The sequence below is a fragment of the Corvus moneduloides genome, chromosome 7 (genome assembly GCF_009650955.1).
Source record: "Corvus moneduloides isolate bCorMon1 chromosome 7, bCorMon1.pri, whole genome shotgun sequence".
In the NCBI taxonomy this organism is placed as follows: Eukaryota; Metazoa; Chordata; class Aves; order Passeriformes; family Corvidae; genus Corvus; species Corvus moneduloides.
In genome coordinates this window covers 17,809,894-17,828,773 of record NC_045482.1, presented here as the reverse complement: position 1 = coordinate 17,828,773, position 18,880 = coordinate 17,809,894, and the positions used below count along the sequence as shown (strand labels likewise).

The following is an 18,880-nucleotide window of genomic DNA, read 5'->3' as shown; positions in this document are numbered from 1 at the left end:
GGCGGCGGGCACGGGCGGCTTGCTGTTCTGCGGCGGCGGCGGCGGCAGAGACGCCTCCCGAGCGGCGGGCGGCCGGTGCCCGGCGGGGGGCGGCGGCGGGGGCGGCGGCTTGTCCTCCGCCGGCCGGCCCGGGGTGGGCGGCAGCGGCGGCCGACCCGAGAACGGGGACGCCGCGCCGGGGCCGGGCTGCCGGAGGGGCCCGGCCGACCCCGCGCCCCGGCTGCCCGGGAAGGGCGGGGGCGAGGGCCCCAAGCTGGGCTGCCGGTTCAGCCCCGGTACCGGCGGCGACCCCCGGTTGTGCAGGCTGGAGGCGATGGGTCGGGGCGTGCTGGGCACCGGCGGCGGTGCCGCCTCGGGCTTCGAGCCGGCGTCGGGCCTCGGCGGCGGCACGCGGCTCCTCTGCGGGTCCGGGACGGCGGTGCGCGGCCCCGAGGGCGGCCCCGGGAAGCGCGGCGGGCCGCTCGGCGGGCAGAAGGGCTTGGCGGCGGCGGAGCGGCCTCCGGGCGGCAGGACGGGCGGGCGGCCTCCCCCGGCGTCTGTGGACACAGGAGAGGGAGCATCAGCGCCGTCGCACCGAGTCTGCGGTTCCGAACGGGCCGCGTCCCGAGACTGCGAGCGGCCAGGGCGCCGCCACCCCTGCCTTGAGGCTCAGCCCCAACCCCGGTACCGCTGGAGAACCACTCCAGAGGTGCCAGAGTAGCAGGTGACATCCTGATATTGCTTATGAGGGACGAGTTAAGAGGCCACAAAGTAACACAAGTGGTGCGGCCGTCACACAGCAAGCAATAGAACAGGGAGGGAAGAAATGGTGAAGAACAAGTTCTGAATACTGTCAACGTGAGAGCAAATAAATCCTAGCTTTAAAATTATGTATAACAACAGAAGTCCAGCAAAAGGCTCTTTTTAGCCCTTTCTAGTAGCTGTGATCTAAGGATCTAGTTGTGCACATCAGGAAGAAGACAGGTGGCCCTGCAGTTCAGAAGTACTGTTCTGCGATGCCAGGAGCTTTTGTATTAATACAAGTTCACAAAATAGACTGTGACACAACAAAAAATACCAGCTCTGAGAGACTGTTTTGTACACACGTGCTGAAAAATTATGTTAGGTTATAAAATATGTAGTATTTGTAACACTCTACAACTCCCATTGCATAGTCGTTCTTCAACAAGCATGAAATCCTATGTTCTTAAACTTAAAAAACTCAGTGGCCCCAGATGTCCTTCATTTAAAGGGGCATGAGGCTTCGGGCAGCTGTTTTGTCAGCCAGAAGCACACTGCCTGCTCCAGACAAGCCTCTACCTGCAGTGTGCATACCAGCCAGCTGGGAAGCCTCACCACTCCCTAAGCAGCAAATCATGCTGCTGTGGAGCTGACACAGAAGTACTTTCCATTTGGAAAGTAGATCCTTTTTCTTGGTGCACAAGAAAGAATTAGCCTGGATCCTCCTGTGTTCCCCTCTGGTCCTGTACACCAGCAGCTAAGGCAGGATGTAATCTGCCTGACTGTACTTTGCAGGTAGCAATTCAACACTACCAGGATCTTTAGTTTTCATCAATAATGAGGAGGATGGGTGGAAAGGGAGTTTTGCTTCTCCCTCATAAAACCTAATAGTAAGAATAAACCAAGATTCAATCTGAAAATTACATTTCCTAAGAGCCTACAATACTTGATGGGTTTTTCAATCCCAGCAGGTAATTTAGTGCTATGAAGGTTTAAAGCAATGTCATTTTTTCCCACTGAAAATTCAAGGTCTTTCTTACCAGCATCTCGACTCGCAGCAGATCTGAGCTTTGGCATTCCTGCTTGAAAAAGGCCTCCAAGGCCAGGTGGTCCACCTCCACTGAAGCCACCACCACTGCCACCACCAAAACCCCCGCCACTGCCACCGCCACCTCCTCCAAAGCCACCGCCACCACCTCCACCAGATCCTTTGGGTTCTGTTGGGAAAAAAAATCCCCCATATTAGTGAAGCAAGATTGATCCTGCAAAGTCACCTCTTTCATTAGAGTAATGCTTGTAGCTGGGGAAAAATGGATGAACTTTCAAAACACACAAGGGTTGGGTCATCAGAGCTACCATCATCCCACTGCCACTGCATCATGGAGGTGGTGGTGGTGCAGTAACTGTGGTGGTGCAGTAACCATAATAACCACAGCCTCTCTGTTTTATTAAGCCATCACTTTAGTCTGCTATAGACTGGACAGCAGAGCAAATTGCTGCAGAGAATTTGGAACTGAGCATGGATGGGACTTCTGAGAATATCATGTAGTCTTTGTTAGCATCTTAGTTGCTTATTTCCGTTTCTTCCTACTTTTGCTCTCTTATCCTTCTCCTCCACTTCCCCATAAGCAGAGACAGGGCAATCTCATGGGAAAAAGGGAAGGAAAGCAGAGGGTCCTTCCTCTTGAAGGTGTCTTTCGGGATCACTGCTGGGAATGCACAGAACTCTCTCATTATTGATGACATTGCAACATATCCACTTATTTAAACAAAGCCTAGTAGGGATGGAGATGCCATTCCAGTAGGTTCAGAAGTGCAGTGACAGGATCATTAGCTGTTAATGTTTCCAACAGGCAGGAATTATTTTAACTGCCCTTCCCCTTTCTCTCCCATTTCTCTCTAATGTCAGTATTTCTGCTGTGACAGCTGAGTTGTCAAAAGTAAAATGAAAGTGTTTCCACAACTACAATACAAAGAAGAGCCCCATTCAGAGCATCACTGCAAAATGAGCAGGTGCACAGGTTGGGGTATCTTGTGGTGATCAGCTCTCAGATGCTGGGCTACATGGGCTAAGATCAGTTGCTTAATTTCTTGGAATCTTGATTTCCACAACTTTAGGTGGGTAAAAATTTCAGTGACTTCAAAGTAATTAAAACCTGTGGATGAAAAGCACTTGTAAAAATTTCCCTACGAGAAAAGGAAGATTGTATCCATGGGGGAATGTTTCACATTATCCTTCTCTTTCTTAAGCATGTCAGCTCAGTTTGGCTCTGACTCAGACAGGGTGTGAACCTCTGGAGAAATGCTGTTTAGTCTTTCATCATTATTTGTTAATTCATGTAAACAAGATAATAGGCTGCATCATTTTTATCTTAATGTTTACCCCCTCCTTTAATCCCCTCCAGCTCATTACAATAACTAGAACATGTAACTTGACATTCAGAGATAATCTTTAAAAACTAGCTGGCTGATAGCAGGATTGTATCTAATTTTTTTTAAAATTATTTTTATTTGGTCACACTCCTCTGGGCATTTCTTTCTTTCCTCATCATGTTCCTATCACAGTCCAGCCTTTAATTTCATGGCCAAACCTAGACTGAAGTATATCACATTTGCTAATCTGTCTGTAGAAGAGTCTTTTCTCCTTAGGTAATGAATGCTGTTCCTCTGTCAGCACAGGCCTATGTTCCTGTTTCTGTTCTGTCTTCCCAATACTTCCCAATCTGCTACATGGGCTTCCCCAGCCTCCTCTCGGCACCTACCAAGATGTGCTGTGAGACACAGCAGCAGCACAGCTGGAGAGAGAGCTTATTTCCATTCAGGTAAGGAGAGTCACTGCCTTGTGCAGTACTGCTGGGCAGGCTGAGCAGCAAGGCTCAGCCAAAAAGATAACACCCCTGAGTCACTCCAGGAGTGGCACAACTGCATGCAGCAGTGACACACAGGTAGACCTGTGGCTTCTGGCTCTGGTTTTGCTCTAAGTGATCCTGGAGGCAATGGTGTCATGCCAGGCATGCATTTATTCTTATATTGTTTATACAAAAGTAGAGTCTGACATTCCACTTTATTCTCTGCCCTCTCCTCAGTCCTTATGGGGGTTTTGTTTGCCCGATCTGCTGCAGGTCCTCAGCAGAACTCCTGGTAGGGCTTACGTAGTTTTCTGATATAATCAAACAGGAAAATAAACCACTTTATGAGAATTAGCAAACAAATTAGCATTCACATTTCATAAGCAGTACTTGATTTCTCAGCTGACTGTTCATTCATGATGAACAGAATTTATTTCTATGCACGCCAATTTCTGGCACTTTCTTTTATCTACTCTCATGGCAATTCATCTGATGATACACAAAATAATTTTCTGCTTTCAGATATGTAGAACTATTCATGCCTACAGAAATTCCAACATGCAGAATCATACTTACTGTCTAGAATTGGAGCACTTCTGTCATTAGTAACAGTCTTCTTGAGCTTTTTTCCTTTGGTAATATCAGATAATAGAGCATTTCTCCCTGCTTGTTCTGACCTGCTCAGAGATGGCTTTTCAGTATTTGCCTGCAAAACAAAGATTAAAAATAAGGAGGCAAAATAAACCTCAGCTTCTACATACAAAGTTTTTCTCAAATAGGAGTGGGTAGGTAGCATGTCACGTCTAGTTTTGTGAATGATATTAAAGGTATGTGGCCTTGTTACTGACTTGAAGTCCCCAACACTACTGCTATTCTAACCCACATTATTCATCAGAAACAGAACACTTCTATGTGAATTCACCTTTTTTTAACTCATGATTTAGAGTCTCTGATTTTTTAAAGCCAAGGCATATCTGTGGCAAATTGCCGTCTTGGAGACTGACCAAGAACAGCCTACACACATAACTTGATTATACGAGAAGGTGGACGTTCTTGAAAGTTGTAGTGAAATACAAATTCTAGATAAGTCAGAGCAAAGACAGACCTTTGTCTACTATTTTAGCTTTGACAGAAATACTTCAAAATGGCAATCACCACTTCAATAATATTGACCTCTCCATATAGACAAAATAAAACCTTTGGACGTAAGAGGTTTGTCTCAATGGTCCTCTCTTTTCATTTTATGTTTTGGTGACACAGTTTTTCAAGAAAGGACAAAAAACCTCCAAACAATACACTTATATGCACATATACATGCACATATATATGGCTCTTTCTTCTAGGAAATGGTTCTGGAAACACTTTCTAACTTATCAGAGCAGCGTTATGGAGATTTCCTGAAAGGTGGGAAGAGTTGTCATGGAGAGACCAAGCAGAGTCCATATACTGTTTGTGGTGGAAAATGAGGGAAAGACTCTTGAGCGACACAGCCCATTCTGTGTAATCAGCTAGGGTTTTTCACTGAAAATATCTGGGTACTTTAAAATGGCATTTCAAGAAGCCTCTTCCTTCTTGTCAGTGAGGTGGCTGACTGTTGGGAGGGCAAGCACAGCACAAGCCCTATTCCAGTTTAAGCTTAAGTCAGGTCTGATGTAGTTTCACCCACCATGTTGTGTCAGCAGTGGATCCCGTGCTCTGATACCACAGGCTGGCTGAGGGAGCTGTGCTAGCTAAGAGCAATCCTTACCAAATTTAAACAATAGGATCGAGTTTTTCCATCTCAAGTCACATAAGTACTGGAGCAGAACAAGAGACAAGGTGGGAGTACAGGTCTGGAGAAAGGCAAGGGGATAGCAAGACTTCAACTCTCCTGACAGAGGCAGCTGTTGCCTCTCCACCAGATCAGCCACCAGTGTGGGAGGAATAAAAGGATGGAGAATTAGAGTGGATAGTGACACCCACATGAGCACTGGAAGGCAGTGGAAGCGATGGTCCTTCTTGCAGGATCAGTGATCAACCATAAACAAAATGTTGGAGAGCTTTCCCCAAATATCATGGATACCCTCATCCACACCTCAGTATCTCTGGACATCCTATTCAATGTGACAAGCAGCAGCAGAGAACAGTGCATCATTTACCTCCTGTAAAACTTACCAAGGCCAATGTTGGGGGTGGAGGGGGAGCTGGAGGGGGAGGCACAGGCATGGTGGAAGGCTGAGTTCTGTCTGCTCTCGCTAAGAAACCTGCACAGCAAAACACAAACACACAAGGTCCAGAGATTAATACATCTTAATAAATAAATTTCTACTCAGCTAAAAAACATCCTTGCAGCTAACAGGTTTATATTCTACATTTCTGAGTCTAAATAATCTGTAAAAAGCACTTTATATTGTATGGAAACCAGCTGCATATTTAAACAGGGGTTCCCTACATGATCCCCACTGCCATATAAACTCATAGATACACACATCCAGTTTTGAACACTTACACAATCCATGCATTGCTATGGCAGTGCACAAAATGCAGTAACCAAATTGAACTCTGTTAAATCCAACAATCTTGTTCCCATGGAAGTGCTTCAGGATAGTCCCGTAGCTAAGCCATCAACCCTTACTTCAAGAAGGCATCATACTTTAAGATCATACTCAGAAGATGTTGACCTGTTAAATCCCTTCAGTTGCTAAAAGAGTCCCACACCTACACTGTTATGGGTAGAGTGGAAGAGCAGAGCTCTAGGATGGACTCATGCTTCTTCCTCTCTCCCTGCTTGCTCTGAAGATCCCAAGCTCCATCATCATATCTGAATGCACCTTCCTCCTCCTCAGAAGCAGCACACAGAGTCATGTTCTGGGTATTCTCCCTGAGGAGGAAGAGCAAGCAGGCAGCCTGGCCTCTCAGCTGCAGGCTACTGCAGACAGAAAAGCCTGGCTGCTAAAGCTCAGCCTTTTACAAGCTTCCCTGACAGAGACCAGGCTCCCATTCTTCCCCACCCCAAATTGAACTTTCAGCCTCAGGCAATCCTAGGAGGGTCACACCTGAGATACAGAACTTTATTGCAAGAAAATTACGGAACAACAGCAACAACAACAAAGTCCAAGTGTCAAGGACTATTTTTTCAAGTCACAAGGGCTTTTTGTGGCATTTTGGCACACAGCCCCTATCAGGGGCTTTAGGGCATTTCTAATGGGGCTATGGCATTTCAGCATGTGCTTTATTCTTTTATCTGAGCTTTCACCTGTGCTGGGCATTCACTTGAGCCACCTTTAGTAACAATGATTTGCCACCACTTTTATAATGTTTGCATAAGACAAGTAAAGACAGTGGGAATAGGAATAAGGGTAATTCTCCAGACAACCCCAGGCCGACGGCTGAGGTCGCCAGGGCAGTTATTTACAAGAATTCACAGCTCTTACTTTTTTAAGTAACTTAATTGTTTTTGATGAAACCGAGGGGAAGTGTAATAGCACAGTATCTGTCACACCAACAACTAAAAAGACCATTAGGAAAATGCGCTGACTTAAACAAAATGGCATTTGCAGTGAGTTACCACCTATGAAGTAATGGCTCTGACATGATCCATGATATCTGTGTCAGAAAAAAACTGTTAAAAGTACAGATTTATCTCATCAGATGCTCATGCTTCAAAAGAATTAGAACACAGCTATAATCCCCCTTCCCCGCCAAAAAAAATTGCTGAGCTACCTTCCTCAGAAGAAATATTTTCTGCAATAAGACTTTAATGGATATTGTGTCAAGTCTTTAGGGAGAAAGGAGTCAGACACATCACCCATAGCTCTGGCTAATTATCTAGAAAAATCATGGAGTTCAAAGTGGTGTGAGGCACTAGTGTCTGTAGGTTTTCTTCTCTTGTACTGCAGAAACTGTTTCCAGTTACTGCGAAAGAGCGAGCAGAGCAGAGGGGAAGCTGGCGGATAGACAGACTGACTGACAAAGAGGAAGCTGTGTGAAGCCAAGCCTACACAGTGCTGTGCAAATGCACACATTCACAAAGTCCTGCAAACAGACCAGCCCGCTCTCATCAGTCCTCTGCTGCATTACTGAACATCCTAAGCTCCTCCAGAGAAACAATAGCTTCATATTCAGAGCATCTGCTTGAATTAAGTTATATTCCCATCTTCCAAATTTGTAGCTCTCAGTTGTTACATAAAACTCTGCACAAGGTCCTATCCTTTCCCAATCAGCATATTCTAAATGCAATATTTGAAATCTGAAACCTATTAAAAGCACCAAGACTAATGCTGCTTTGTTCTTAAGCTTCCTGTTTAAAAAAATAGTCAACAGGAAAATTATTTCTTACAGTAGACCACAACCATCCTGTTTCTTAACACAGCCTTTTCACAGCTGCGGTTGTCTCTAGCTTAACTGTGCCATGAGGATATTTCACCAAGCTTTTAACTGCTTCATCTGATTAAAAAGAGAAATTCTGCTTTCCTGCACTGCTTTGCTAAGAGGTCAAAGCAGTCTAGATAATGTACCATGAGTCTCCTTGGCACTCCATGCGTCACAGGAAAGTTTCTGGAGCAGGCAGAATACAGTTTGGTTTGATATCAGACTTTTAAACGAATCCCTTAAGGCAGCAGACCTGAATGCAGCAAGTGAGCCAGGTGGTCTGTGAAGCGCTTTCTGACTTGTCTACCTCCCTGTCAGTTAGAGACTGTTTCCTGCTTGGGCTGCTCTGTTCTATTTTTCTTCCCTTTTAACTGGGTTGTTTTAGATCAGCTTCTTAAGGAATTGGTGGCATAAAGAGGAAGTAAGGTGATGCTTGAAGCCTGAGTTTTCTAAGGGGAAACCACCACCCACAGACACATCCAGCTTCTCCAAAACCCTCCCTGCACACATTATTTGCAAGGAGGCAGTGGGGAGAAAGGCGCTAGGTGTTCCCTCCTTCCCTATCCCATCTTACATGTACCTGTAGTCAACTGCTGCGCACTAGCTAGCACTTCCGATACTGAAGGGCTCTGTCAACAGAACTGCCATGGAAATTAGGTACACACTGGTGAGCTTAGCATTTTGCTACTGTTGAACAAGCCCTATGGCCCTCAGAGACAGGCTGGAAAACAGCGTTTTGGAAGCACAGGACAAGCTTCTGTAATAAACCGAACTCTAGCAAAACTGGCCTGAAGTTTAACACGAGCATCCTGAAGGGTTGTTTACTCATGGTATTCTAGAGCACACACTTCCTTTAGGAGCCATCAGAAAAGAGATCACATGGTGTGATGGAGAAACGTGTGTGCCCACACAAAAACATTTAATGCATAGACTTACAGAGCCCGTAAAACACCCTAGATCATCAAATTTTAGTTTAAAACCAAAGCTTCTTCACTCTTGTCACTCTGACTCTGCTTCTGCTGATAAAAAAGAAATTTTTAGAAACTCAAGCTGAAACTTTGCAGGAAAAAACAGCACCTCTGTCTTCGAAGCTCTAACTCACCCTTGCTGTTCGGTTGTTAGATTTTGTACAATCTATTTCTTTGCCTGACTTACTGTAAGCAAAAATAAAAGAGGTGCTCTCTGGATTTTAAAATTTGATCACTATAAGCCTATATGAAGAATAATAACGTTCTGAAGAGATGCAGTGACCTGGTGACTTGCTGCCACAGCACATGGCAGTGCTGGGGGCTGCCCTTGGGATGAGCAGCACCTCTTGGGCTGCAGAACCAAAGCAGCTGAGTCAGCACACTGCTGAACTCAAACTGTGCAGCTGCTTTCATAACCAATTCACATAACACAGGATCACTCTTTCTCACAGAGCATAGAGATGTCTTGAGATGTTAAGTGTAACTCTGCAATTAGAGGAAAGCTTTGGTTACTGTTCTACACTTCTGCAATGGACTCGGATAATTATTTGTTCTTGGCCAATGAGAAAGAGCTGAATTTAAGAAACAGACATTATGTTAAATTGCTAACAGCTGACACTATAAAATACCCGAAATAGTAACCAATCCACCTGCTAATAAATGTTACCCACCAAATCTGTTAATAACCAAGTTTCTTATAATGCTTGGTACTGCAGGGTATTGGAAAGGACCTGGTTGCAAAAGACCAAGGCTGAAGACGTATTGGTATTTGGAAACCGAGGACACATGTCCTAGCATATTTTCTGGGCAGCAGTGTAAATTATCACAGGTGTTCAGAAGCTCTTTAGAAGTGTTACGTCTAGGTGAGTGTTGGAGGTGCGGCAGAAATGATTGCAGTAACTAACCCGTGGATGTACACCGCAGCATCAGCCACCGAGCCCCAAGCACAGAGCTCTGTACCGTCAGCAAGAGAGAAGGATTTCCACAGCTGGCAGCGGCAGCTGCTCTCCCACCGTGTGGCGGGTGCCAGCAGCACCGTGCCCAGTGCTGGTTCCTCCGAAGATCCAGCCCACCCACTCGCTCTGGGCTGCCAGTGCCATGAACAGGCACCACCACTGCAATCCTCACCCTCCCTGCCTGGCCTTGGCCATAACTCCGGGGCTGGGGCAGCCTGCTGCAGCCTTCCCAAGAGGGGAGTGCACAGAGCCCGTGTCTGCTGCCTCTGGAGAAAGCCACCCTCGCTGCTAGCAAATGAGAGGCTCCAAAGCTGCCCAAGTAAATACCTGCATAAGAAACTCTAATTTCTGCAAACTACCAGGCACATGCATAGTCGCCATCAGGAATGATATTAAAATGCTATGCTATGCATCATGATAAAGACTCCTTTCTTTTAAAAACCAAAATAGAGGAGAGAGGAAGTATACATCGTGTTCTGCAAAGAACCCCTTGCTCTGCAAAGCAGTCCATAAAGAGCAATGAGCAAAAACGGCACTACACTGAATCTTGTGAAACACAAATTTTGGGCACTTCACATTTAATTTGGTATTTCAGAAATCATTCCAGGAGCATTACAAATGCTAAGAAGAAACATGACCTTTATTGTGGGATGGACAGTGTGAACAACCAGAGTGCAAGTGCATGGTTTGTATCTGGTCAGCTGTTTTGAGCTGCTTGAAGGCCCTCCCTCTTAAACATTGAGTCAGAGGCAGACAGACACCCACTGTGATTAATCATTTCCTGCATGATTAATTTCCAAGCAAAAAAAAGAGGAAGGAACAAACAACTGTAGAATTAGATAGAATCGATAAATTTAAGGGGAAAAAAACCTGAAGTTGCCAATTAAAATGCTGACTGCTCCCCTATGCAAAAGGACCCACCTTCCAAACCAGTGTCGATTCGGTCCTTCCAAAATGCATTACTTTCTCCGAATCAAAGAAGGGTTTGTTTGGGTTTTTTTACATCTGAATTTGAGGAAATTGGGTTGCATTACCAAGTACTTTAGTAAGGTAGCCCTCGAAACAAAAAGGACAGCTAACTGTAAACACATTACAAAGTAGTTGGAAAATCACTTACAGTCAGTTTTATACAGACCACAATATTTTTCATGAATCATTTTTTTAACAGAGTACTGAGCTATTAAACTTTTTTGCCAAAAACAGTTACAGTGACATCAGGAAAGTTGATCACCCCTGCTCCCACTTTCCTTGGCAGACCTGAGTGATTAGGAGGTCTACATGTCCCACATTCCACCACCACATCCTCCCAAGGCCAGAGGGGCTGCCTGCCCCAAGAGTCAGTCCAGGAGTGTGGCACAGTGTGAATGAGAACTTTAGAGGATGCTGAAGGTGCTCCTCCCATGCAACACCATGCCAGTAAATCCCCCCTGAAAAATCAGGTATTTTTCTTCTTCTCTTTTTAGTAGAGTTTCTAAATATATATAAATCTATAAACAAATCATACAGATAGATGAATTTAAGTCCCTAAAGAGTTCAACAAGGGTACCAAACCAAATTCAGCTGAGCATGAAGTTACCAGAAGATACTGAAGAAGAATTCCCTTATAGGGTGAAGAAAGACTATTTAGAAGAGTCTCTGGCCTCAATCACTTGCACATGGAGGAGTGAAAGCCTGTCTGGCACTCAAGTAACCTGATACAAGTTTTAATTGAGATACTGGGGACTGCTGTATAACGAGCCTATACTCAGCAGGAGAGCCTGGATTGTCATTGTCCTGAGACAAAACTTTTGAATCTGAGGAGCTTCTGGGGAACAAAGTGACATCTAAAATGTTACTGTCAGTATTTTTGGGTCCTTTAATACCAGTGACTGGTCTTTTAAGAATAGTTTTTGGCTGAGAAGACAATCCTTTTGGTGCAAGGATTATAAGACTTTGTGCCTGAGACAGGACATTGCAAGGGTGTGAGAATGTAAATTGTCCTATCCTGTCTGGAGGAAGCTGTGGTAGCAAAAGGAGGCACTAACTTCTCACCCTTAAAACCACTTGCAGAGATCTGGACAACCAAAAGAGAGACCAACAGAGAAGAAGTTACTCTGGATGTCTGAGACCCAGGGAAATTCTGGGGAGCTGCCGCTGCCAGAGAGAGGAAGCCTACTTTATTGGGGACTTTTGGCATTTCAAGGAAACTCTCTGCGGTACCCGAAATGAGTGGTTTGAGCATGCCTTTCCACCACACTGAAAAACACCACCCCTTACACACAACACCAGGACAGAGGAGCTGTACCAGTCAGCAATGGAGAGCTCTTGCCTAGACCCAGAGGTGCCCTTCTTTTTCCACAAACTGCCATTGGAGGGATGGTGGATGATAAGCTTTATTCACATGCACATGTGAAGTGGATGCCGCCTACGTGGCCCTGAAATAGGATTTGGCCCAAGCTGAACAACACACAGGAGGATCTTCCATAGGGAAGCAGACCTTTCCCAGTTTGGCAGTGATTGATGTGGGGGATGCAACACCATCCTGCTGCAGGCAGGGACCAAAATGGGAGAAGCAGAAGGCAAGAGACTGGAGGTCTCTGGCAGAAGTGCATGGGGTAGTTCTTGGGAAAGAAACAGACATCAAGCTAGTCTCACACTGAGCATTTTTTCTGCCCTGTTCAGGCTTTAGAGAGAGGATATGTTTTTTTGTTTTGTTTTAGACATACCTTCTCAATAAACTGCAGAGTTAGTTTAGCTCAGTTACACTGCTGTAAGAGGTGTGTGAAAGGTGCAGATGTTGGGGAGCTAGTGAGGACCATTAAAGATAAATAACAACAAGAGCAAACAAACAATATGACTAGTTAGGAAAAAAAATGCGAGGATGCTGTGAGGTGCTTTCACACCTCCCTGTGTGCTATCCCAGGTCCCTGTGCTCTGTCAACCCTACAGCATCTCCATCTTCCTCCACACCCCTCATGTTCACCTCCCTCGTCCCAGTGCATCCAGCCAAGTGCAGTGATCCTCCAGGCAGCATGGTCAGCAGATCACACTGGGCAATTCCCCAGAGACCTAGAACCCCCTAAACACTTTGCAACTACTTCCTACCGCCACAGGAATACAGTAACAGAGCAGGTTACTGTGTGTGTCAGTGACGAGTCAACAGACCCCTGAGCCAGCACATGACTACGGGGTGCCAAGGGCAGTAACAGCCAGATGCACCTATGATCCACAGCAAATTGCATCCAGAAAACCTCATCTGTCAAACACAACCGAGAGTTATATGGAGAAAATCCAGTGGTGCTGCATCCATGGAAAATTACAGCTAAGAAATAGGCTGCTATGGTGTCAGAATGTTGTTTTAATCCAACTATTTAAAAAAGACTTTTATTTTCAGTGAAATATTTTTCAAGATATGCAGACAGTCACAGGCAACAGCTAGCTTTGGAGGACTGCCTCTGGTAACCAATATAGTCCCTGTCTGGAAGAAACAGCTAAGCTTTTGGTCAGTTTAAGTGTTTGGATGTTGACTTGAGAGAAGCTGATAATGTAAGAGCAAACACACTACAGCAGAAAGTATCTGACTCACTGAAAACAGAAATTGCTTACATCTAATCCATACTCCTATAATTTCTTTCAGCTAGTGTGCTCAGAGGACTTGTACAAAAATATTCCTATTTGCTCAGACAACAAGGGTCAGGTCACATTCCCCACCACAGCGACCTGGTCCTGGGGAACAGGACCTCAGCCCTGCAAAGGACACCTGGAGCAAAGCCCTTGCCCCCGCCACCTCAGGAGGGAGTCTCCACAGCGTTTTAAAACAGGCATGTGTGTGTCATTCCTCAGCAGGAGGCCAGGACCAAATCCAGCAGAAAAGTCTAGTTACTGGGCTGTACCCCAGTCCTCAGGACAGGAGAACACATGTTTAGACACTGCAACCTCTGACAGCTCCATCCCCATCCCCACTGGTGCCCCCACATCAAAAAATGAAGAGCCCTTCCTCCAACCACTCCTCAAAAAGCCCTGCAACAAAAAGGCTTCACCTTCTCTCCCAGACAGAAGTGATGGTTAAGGACGAGCTGTTTGTGCCTGAACTCTTCTTCAGCTGTCCAGAGCAGAGGTGCCCACAACACTCCACCGTCTACCATCCACAGCAGCCTTTAGTCAAGCCGAGTGTTGGAAACAACACACGAGGCTGTTATGCAGGCACACTGCCCCAGCACAGCCAAGGAAGATTCACCCGGGCTGGAGGTGACCAGAGTCAGACCTAAAGAAAGGGACACTTGACTCCTAGTGCGCTGGAGAGGCCACAGGGACAACTTCTCCACACAGGGACAACATACTTTCAGCAATGAAGGACCTGATGTCTCTCTCCAGCTTATTCCTCCTCGTGAGCATTTTGTGTTCACAAAATAGCATTCCTAACATATAGCCCAAGAGCCTCTCTGCAATGGGGCTCCTTTTCCCAGTGTCTCATCACTGTAGTAGTGATCACTCAGTGTCATGTGGCTGCTCAGTACTGCACAGCTTTCTCCCCAAAACATGAGGCATTTTAAGCTTGAGGAGCTGGTGGTAGGGTGAACAGGCTCGTTCGGAAATTGAGGATTTCTGGGTATTGCCTCCAGATTACTCAGTCCTAACCAGAACAAAAAGAGTTGCACTTAAGAACAGGACTTTTTCCACCATCTTATCCTCACACATGGCACCAGTCATCTCTGACCAGACAGGGTCACTCACGGCCTGGCAGTGGCAGGCAGCAAACAGTGAGGGGCAGGACAGGATGTTTCCCACAACCCACACCTGGTGACCCAGAGGCAGAAAGACATGGTCTGGCCCTTGGAATCCCCAGCTTGTAACCATGGGAAAACAGCTTTTGTTTACATGAGCATATCCACCCTTTGCCTTTCCACCTATTGCTCCACTTTTATTTCTAGATTGCTACAGCTCTGACCACTGTTTGCTTTGTGTTACATGGCAGCAATCCTGCTATTTGAATCAAATGGACAGACCTGGAGAATTTTTTCCCTTCTATCCACTTTTTTTTGTGGCATGACAGGCCAAAAGTATCATAAATTAGTCTGAATCGAGGTTTTTTTGGACATTTGAGCTGTTGCAACTTTTAGTATGCACAGAAAAAAGTCAAAAAAGCAATCAAATATGGAGAGCAAGCTCTGGGATTTGCTGGTAAACTTCTGCTGCCCACAGCTGCCAACTGGTGTGCTGCAGTCCCCCTCAGAGCAGTAGTTATAAGGAGAGGGGCTTCTCTCTGCAAATCCTGAGGCTGAGATGAAAAAAGACAGTTTGGAGCCACAGGTTATATCACGGGAGCTACGGGACACCCCACACCACGCCCTCTCCTTAGCCAGGACACTAAATTAATAGTGATGTGACCTCCAAAACACCATTGCTGATGGTGCCTTCATTCATCTTTCTCTTATCAACAGGATGACATGAAGCTGCAGTCAAAACCATTTTACAATAATGGATACTTATAGAAAAGGATCAAGGATCTCCCACAGTGTCAGATTGTTTTATTTCTCAGTAGGTGTAAGTTTAGAATTCAATTGGCTTCAGCATTCAAATAGGCTTTTTTAACATAAAGTATTTTCTTCATCACAATCAACTAAGTCTTACTAAACAGGCAGTGAATTGTGGCTGGTCTACTAAAGGCAGCATCTATAAAAGGATATTAAAATAGTAACTGCCTCTAAAGGGGAAATCTGAGGCATATAAGGGCCAGACATGTGGAATGAATTTAAAGCACCGTTTTCCAATCCCTGTCTCTTATAAATATTGCAATATTCCTATAAGAATGTTGAAAAACTACAGTGCACAGAGATCAGTTCAGATTTCACATCAAAAGCCCAAACAAAAAGCTAAGTGGCCTGGGCAGTCATCAGGGAAAGACCAACTGCACAAGCAAGAGTGCATTAGAGTTTTTACAGCCCAGGTGTTGACGTAAATTAGAGTAACTTGAATACCTGTCATTAGAGGAGCAATCAAAGACTGATCTGTCTGGAGTGTGGGAAAAACAAAACAAAAGCCAGCCCCAGATCTGCATAATGTAAGGGAGCCTGCTCCACCATAGACAGTGCAGAAAAACCACCACCTCAGAGCCAGGTTACTGTCAAATAAGCCTCGGTTCAGCGCAGCAAGACCCATAAATCAGTTTTGTGAGAAACAGGCAACCAGGTCTCGTAGAGATTTTAATTTTAAAAAAAAAATCTAATTTTCCATTCTGAAAGTTAATTTTGAATGATTTGAGGCTGCAAAGTGCTCAGAAACCTCCACTAGACTGGGTGGAGATGGAGAGCCTGAATTTATTCTCATTAGAGTTCATGGAAAGGCTCAGGCCAGTCTTCAGAGGACACTGGATGAGACTCATTGTACCTTCTGATTTTGCTGAAGCATTAGAACTTTTTGAGATCAGACTTTGAGATTAAGAAGAGTGCATCCTGTGAAGTCCCTTGATGTTCTCTCCTATGCAGGGATTTGTACTGTAGCTTGGGGTTAGTCATTAAGTCAGATCATTTGTGAGGCATCAAATCTATTTGCACGTAAGTAATGAATTTGAAAAGTGTCACAGTCAGCAAGCAAGGCTGGCATTGACTCCCACAACACCATCCTTTGGATCAGGAAGGCTGGTGGAGCAAGAACCACATCCACAGTCTGCACAGAGATGCCACCCCTTGTGTTCAGCACTGCTGGTACCTTGCTCCATGAACTTGGGGAGAGGAACCAGCAAGATATGCTGTCATCTGTCTCTAAGGATCACAACCTATTGAAAAACTTCCCATAACTCACCCTCTGTGCCCTGCTCACAGACCACAAACTGAACAGAAACTCACATCACATCTTACTAACTGACTAGGTACTAAATGAGAACTCATTCTGCATATGACTTGTATCCCCAGTGTTCACAAACCTTCTCTGATCTCCACTCCAAAAAGCTGTAAAACAGCATTTGATCTGCAGTTTAAATGCTTATTTCAGTAAGGTAGCCAGGAAAAGTGAAGTTCTTTGTAGACTCTGCTGGGCTGCTACGAAACAGTTACTTTTTTACAATTCACATTCCCTAAGGAGTTAGTACAAGTTTGCAAACAAAGCAATTGAAAAATTTCAGTTTACCGAGTTATAAATGAATATACACAAAATATACCAATACTTTGCATACTTTTAGTATTTACCAGGGTAGGTATTTTATCTTAGATCCTCCTCTGAGAACAGCTACAAAATGAAACTCTCTCTTACAAATTTTACATGTTAGCTTACAGTAATTAAAAATACCACTTTCAACTCCCCAAAATGCTGACATACATGAAGCTGGGCAATGTATGCTGGGCATCCACACATGCAGAAGCTGGACAATAAAGCACCCATTTGCACAAACATCCAAAGAAACTCTCAGTATCCATTTTTCCTCGCTTGGAAAAGAGCCTCTGCCCTCTGAGGTTTGGCCTGCTCTGCAGCTCATACTGTGTCTCGGAAAGCTTTCAGATGGGCTGCTATGGTTTCAGTAATTATTTTTAAAGATTCTCGGCAATACAAAAACAAATCTGTGGAAGAGACTTTAAAATCAGGATGGAAATAATAAAGGAGAGGGAAAAGAGGGGACAAAAAGTAATCTGAAGCAGAGAGGGTTTTTCTTGAGCAAACAACCCCTCCCCAAACTCTGGGACTTCAATCGCCCCTTCTTCACATTGGAGCCAACCTTAGCTCACCTCAAACTACTCAAGATACTGTGGCCAAAAGTTCATCATCTGTTCTAAATGGTCTACAAAACTTTAGAAACTGCATCCAAAGCAATCAAAAACCCAACCAAAAAGCAAATCAAGGATAAGAGATTAAAATTAATCTTAAATGTCTTACCATACACCTTTTGGTTTGAAAAGGATTGATTTAAAACCAACAAAAAAAAAGCAAAAGTATTACTGAAAACACATTATTGCACATGTGAAATTACATGATCACCTAATATCCTGGCAGTACTGGCAAACAATGCCTTGTTCTAATCCATATTAAAAACAAAGCCAAAACATTATGTTCCTGCACCACCAAATTAGCTGCCTGACTGGAATCCAGCAGTAAACTTCTCCTGCAACTTCAGAGATATAGATAGAGGAAGCAATATATTACTGCTATTGAAAAATGTTCAGTAAGACAACTCAAAAACTATCTTTAGATGGGTTGCTCAAAACTAACAAACCAGATAACCATTAAGGAACCATTAAGTTAAGTAGACTGAAGGTTGCCATTATCTCTACATTGTCTGGTTCTTTGTATCATATATAAAAATCTACTACATCTGACCATCATTTTCTCTATTTTAAAAAACAGATTTTATACTCATATTAATTGTGTTGGAACTACAATAAGAAAAGCTTATTTTTAAGAGTTTAATTTTTTAATTAAAAAAAAAAAAAAGAGTATCAGCTGTCCTTAGCTGATAGGAACTGCTTCGGTTTCATTCCAGACCTAAGAAGTCTTCTACCAGAGGAAGATATGATCCAAAAGTAGTAACCTGTGTGACAAATGGTGAGGGCTGCCAGTTGAAGCTCTAGGGCTAAAGCAGACTACCTGCAGGGACAATAAAGATTCATCTTTTCCTCTTGAGTACTGAACTGCTGAATCCACCATATGTCTTATCCTGAGCTGACCAGCACTTCCCTGCCTCCAACACCAGCTCCTGGACAAAAAAGAACTGCTACCTAATGGAAATATGTATAGAAACCCTGCAGAGGATCTCCTGCAATAGATTCACTCCTTGGGAAGAGCAGCTCCAAAGGAAATTAGTGGCCTGGTGAGTGCCCTGCAGAAGGTCAGCTCCAACCTAGGGGCTTTTGGAACCTGTGGACTGGTGTTTAGAGAGATCCCCAGGCAAGGAGTCAGACACCCTGGTGGCTGCCCGCTCAGATTCCCATCCACAGCTGAAGCAGTGGAAGGACAAACCTGAAATTCTTCCTCCTCTGTTTGGATTTAATTTGTCTCTTTGCAAAGCAGTCAAAATCTAACCCACAGCACACTGAACACCTCTCCATGGGTAATAGGAGAGATCTTAGCC

The 18,880-nt window shown here is 44.7% G+C and overlaps 1 protein-coding gene across 1 annotated transcript in view; it reads right to left on the bottom strand.

Moving 5' to 3' along the window:
- Window positions 1–18,880, bottom strand: part of WIPF1 (WAS/WASL interacting protein family member 1) — a 56,276-nt gene that overhangs the window by 11,040 nt on the left and 26,356 nt on the right. The window contains 4 exon segments of the mRNA XM_032114464.1: window positions 1–536; window positions 1,761–1,937; window positions 4,146–4,275; window positions 5,724–5,812. Coding sequence (XP_031970355.1) covers window positions 1–536; window positions 1,761–1,937; window positions 4,146–4,275; window positions 5,724–5,774 — 894 coding nt within the window. The 5' untranslated portion in view covers window positions 5,775–5,812.